The 4,836-nt window shown below is 39.8% G+C and overlaps 1 protein-coding gene across 1 annotated transcript; it reads left to right on the top strand.

Moving 5' to 3' along the window:
• Positions 1-230: 230 nt before the first annotated feature.
• SST (somatostatin) lies at positions 231-1,682 on the top strand. Its single transcript, XM_019752091.3, has 2 exons — positions 231-486; positions 1,318-1,682. The coding sequence occupies exons 1-2, from the start codon at positions 349-351 to the stop codon at positions 1,528-1,530; spliced, it is 351 nt and encodes a 116-aa protein (XP_019607650.1). The 5' UTR covers positions 231-348; the 3' UTR covers positions 1,531-1,682.
• Positions 1,683-4,836: the final 3,154 nt, after the last annotated feature.

Raw genomic sequence — 4,836 nt, 5'->3', positions numbered from 1 at the left:
CACTGAGTAAATATCAAAGATTGTGTAGCTAGTGTGGCATGTACGGAATTGTATGGGCCTGTGCGTGCGCAGGATATTTTTTTTTTTAAGTAAGCCACTTTAGATTGTGTCGCCTCCTCTCACTTCTGTGATTAATTTCACGAGGGTAATGGTGCGTAAAAGCGCTAGTGAGATCTGGGGGCGCCTCCTAGTCTGACGTCAGAGAGAGAGTTTAAAAGGGGGGAGCCGGTGGAGAGCACACAAGCCGCTTTAGGAGTCGCGAGGTTCAGAGCCCTCGCTGCTGCCTGCGGATCCGCTCCTTGAGTTTGACCAACTGCACTCTAGCTCGGTTTCCCTGGAGCCCCTGAGATGCTGTCCTGCCGCCTCCAGTGCGCGCTGGCCGCGCTCTCCATCGTCTTGGCTCTGGGCGGTGTCACCGGCGCGCCCTCGGATCCCCGACTCCGTCAGTTTCTGCAGAAGTCCCTGGCTGCTGCGGCGGGGAAGCAGGTAAGGAGTCTCCCTCGACGTTTTCTTTCCCCTCTCCTCAATCCCTTCGCCTTGCCCCCTCCCCCTTGGGTGGATTTAAGAGGTGCTCCTAAAGAGTTGGGTGCTTTTCTGGGTCCCTCAGCTCCCAAAGCTCTCGGGAAAACTTTGAGAGTCCGGAATCCCCTCTTACCTCTTTTTTGCCCCCTAATTAATGCAGTCCGTCACAGTTCAGGTGAGTTCTTGGGCTTTCACGAAAATCCCCAGACCTGCGTAATTGAACAAGAGGGGATGATGGCATCTATTCCCTGTGCGGACCACGGGAGGTGCTGACCCAGGTGCTGAAAGCTCACACCTCTGAGGCTGCTGCCTTCCTAAGCAATACCTCCCTCCGGGGCAGCTTCCGAGGGCTAAAGGGCAGTCTGTGGAACACAGTATGTTTAAGATTGTCAAAGGTCTCGTTTCCCACAGTTGACTTAGTAAAAAAAGGTAAGAACAATTCCAGTTTGTAGCTCATGAGGTGGAAACTGACTTAAACTGTTAGCACATGATTTTTATCTTTGCTAATGCTCTAACGATTTGTTATTTCTCTCTATGCATCTGGTTTACGCGTAGAGACAGAAAACTTGCAGAAACATTTAAGTTTTTCAAGCTTCTTTGTGTACCTTGATGATTATAATAACTATCCTTATTTTTATATCCTTAACTGATTTTAAGGGACCAAAGTGCACAGCTGTGAAAAATGGGTTTTGGGTGTGGCTGAATCTGCTTTCCAAACTAGGCTTTTCTTTTTCTTCTCCTCCATTACCATCCTCCTCATCCTCTCTATCTCGCTCTCCCTTCCACCCTGTATAGGAACTGGCCAAGTACTTCTTGGCAGAGCTGCTGTCTGAACCCAACCAGACAGAGAATGATGCCCTGGAACCTGAAGACCTGTCCCAGGCTGCTGAGCAGGATGAAATGAGGCTGGAGCTGCAGAGATCTGCTAACTCAAACCCGGCCATGGCTCCCCGAGAACGCAAAGCTGGCTGCAAGAATTTCTTCTGGAAGACTTTCACATCCTGTTAGCTTTGTTCATTATCGTTGTCCATAGGTGACCTCTGATTCCTTTCCTCCAAACCCCGTCTCTCTTCCCTAATCCCCTCAATACTCACAAAGACCCTCGCATTAGAAATTGAAAACTGTAAATACAAAATAAAATTATGGTGAAATTATGAAAAGCAAGAATTTGATTTCTTATTGAGTAAAGCTTTCTGTTCAATAATACATGATTAACTTCAGTTGTGATTTTGAGGTATTTGAGACAGTCACTCCAAATCTCAGACACACTATTTAAAATTCCCTGTGGTAAGAAATGTTATGTTTTAAGTGGTAACTCTTATAGTTTGGGTCATTTCAAATGTAAATACCTTCAAATAATTCTATGAATGATAACTCTAATCCAGTGATAATTATGGGAAGGGGCTGTCACAAACATCAATTATATATTAAATACACTTAAATTATATATGGAAATGAATATGAGTATTTATGGGTAGGTAGGCTAAAATATCCAACTATTTGCCAAGGTGATATGTAAAACATATAACATGAAAAATGGAAGGAAAAAGTAATTTAGAAATTGGAGTAAAAAGTTAGCTTAAATATCTCAAATAAAGTTGTGAGTCTTTAAAATTTGTTTCTAATTTGTGAACATTTATCAAAAGAAGCAGCACTTTTATAACTCCTTTGACAATCCTTTCTGTAACTGAACAAGGTTAAATGACTGCCTCTGTTTTAAAATAAACTCCTACAATTATTTTTCAGGGGAAAATATCACTTTTATTATAAAATTATAGCAAGAGAATACTACAGGTTGCAAAAAAATGTGTGTTGGGTCCGTTCTGTGAATGCTACACTGTTGAAGCTGCCAGGGCACAATATCATAATTCCAGGATAACTGAAGGAGAGATCTCAAGTCTTGTTTTGATTTTATCGAAATGAGTAAAATAAAAACACAAATAATATTAAAATATTCAGTACTTGCTAGCTATTATTATTAGCACTATAATAACATACTAATGGGTATTGCTCGAGACAGAGATAAAAATATAGCTAATTTAACTCACAGAGACTGTAAATAGATGTCCCTTTGGGGGTGAGTGCTGTAACTGTCACCTGTCTTTCTGAATAGCAGCTAGAATAATAAACCAAGTATAAATACATAAACTCAGTATAAATCTTCATGGTATGAGCTTACTGATGCCAGCATATAAACATCTAAGAGGAACTTCATATATTTTTGAAAATGTTTGCGTTAGATAAAGCACATTTTTAAAATGAACATGGGTTGTGAGAGTTAATTCCTGAACAGCTGATCAAACAGGGGAAAATGCAAGCCACATTACTAATCTCTATGAAAACAGAACATTCTTTGAGACTCTGGTGCGTCTCTTATTTATAATACATTTGGGAGAGAATTAATGAGTGTCCACTTAGGCGATCTGTCTGTGTTATGTGCCTTATGTACATCTGGTTACCAACCAATTCAGTGGAGCAATAAAATCACATTATTATGATTAAAGCACAGAAGAGAACACAGTTTAATTGTTTTCTGAGCAGTGCATAGATTGCACAAGTGCCAGGGGGCTTTAAGTTTTTAGTATCATCTTTAGTTGTCAGTTCCCAACAGTAGTATGGAAGTAACTGGCAAAAATTATGCAGTCGTGTGCCCACATATATATTTATTTTTTATTTAAAACTTAAATGGAACATTTGATCAGGGTTAGTTTTTTTCACCTTCAGTTTTTTCACCTTTATAAGTAGTGTTGTATTAGCAAGGGGACTCATCCTTTCCAGATGTGATTGCCATTCTGCACTTCAACATGTTACAGGAGTGCTGTTTTTGATCATTTTTTTGTTGTTGTTAAAGTTTATTGGGTGACACTAGTTAGTAAAGTCACATAGATTTCAGGTGTACAATTCTGTATTACATCATCTATAAATCACATTGTGTGTTCACCACCCAGAGTCAGTTCTCCTTCCATCACCATGTATTTGATCCCTTTTACCCTCATCTACCACCCCTTACCCCCCTTACCCTCTGGTAACCACTAAACTATTGTCTGTGTCTTTGAGTTTTTGTTTCTTCATTTGTTTGTCTTGTTCTTTTGTTGTTTTCACTTTTATATACCACATGTCAGTGAAATCATATGGTTCTTGACCTTTTCTATCTGACTTATTTTGCTCAGCATTATAATCTCAAGATCCATCCATGTTGTCGCAAATGGTACTATATGAATTTTGATCATTTTAATTAACATATGGAGCATAGTTGTTGTTTTTTAATGTATGGAAAGTTAGGACTTTTTACTCGCTATTTAGTTCATTCGCCTTCCTCCTACGTTTGATTCCCTGAGTCTAGCATTCTAGCCTGTTTATCATCTAGCCACAACATACCTTTCAGGTTATATTCTCTCCCCTGTCTGCCTCAACCACAGAGTGCAGTGAACCTAAACCACCTGCTATTTCATTTAATGGGAGAGCTTGGGCAATGCACTCTTCTTTTCTGGGCCTTAGTTTCTCCATCTGAAAATAAGCATGCAAATAAAACCAATCCGTCACAGTTATAGGGATTCACTGAGAACTATGTATTTAACATTCTTAGTACATGGTAAACACTTGGTAAGTGTTAGATGTTATAACTGGCGTTAATTTTGTCTCACATGTGCCATGCTTTGTAGCCTCTCTTTGTTTGCCTTTGCGATTTCTGGTCATTTCCACAGGTCCAAATCTAACCCAGCCTTCAAGACTTATATACTTCTTCCTGCATAATATTTTTGTTTAAACCCCCACTTGCGATATTTCCCTTCTCTGAGTATTTAATGTGCATCTCTTCCAATGTACTTACTTATTGCTTCCTATCATTTATTACAGTTGTATTAGCATATGTGAGAGAGTATTTGTGTGTGAACTTCCAGTGAATAGGTATATGTCTGGTTCATATGTATAGTCCATTCAGACATACAGTGTCTTGCACATAGTAGGTTCTCAGTGTTCATTAAGGAATGAATGGATGATTCATGAGTTTGCTGTCCCAAGTGAAACAATCTCTAGGCAACAGCATTCCTTGTTAATGCTTTAGTCGGCACAGGAGAATGGCATTAGTGGCTGTGATGTTGTGATGTTGGTACGACATCAGGAAGAACAGCACATGGTTATGATTTTAATAACAATTGAAGCATGTGATTAGGATACTCACTCATTCTGGACTCTTCAATTAGTCCAGTTTCTTTAACCATTTTACAAATTTCCTTAATACGGCTTGATTAACTGTCCCCCGACCATGGGGCTCACAGTTATACAGAAGCAGATTCACTAACCCTTTTCGCACAT

Source organism: Rhinolophus sinicus, chromosome 17, assembly GCF_057876585.1.
Source record: "Rhinolophus sinicus isolate RSI-liver-muscle chromosome 17, RSI-T2T, whole genome shotgun sequence".
NCBI lineage: Eukaryota > Metazoa > Chordata > Mammalia > Chiroptera > Rhinolophidae > Rhinolophus > Rhinolophus sinicus.
Note: the sequence above shows the minus strand (reverse complement) of the source record. Positions and strands in the feature narration are given on the sequence as shown.

Coding starts and splice junctions, on each gene's coding strand:
- SST (XM_019752091.3), top strand. CDS start 349: ATGCTGTCCTGCCGCCTCCAGTGCGCGCTGGCCGCGCTCTCCATCGTC. Junction 487..1,317: donor CTGCTGCGGCGGGGAAGCAG/GTAAGGAGTCTC, acceptor CACCCTGTATAG/GAACTGGCCAAGTACTTCTT.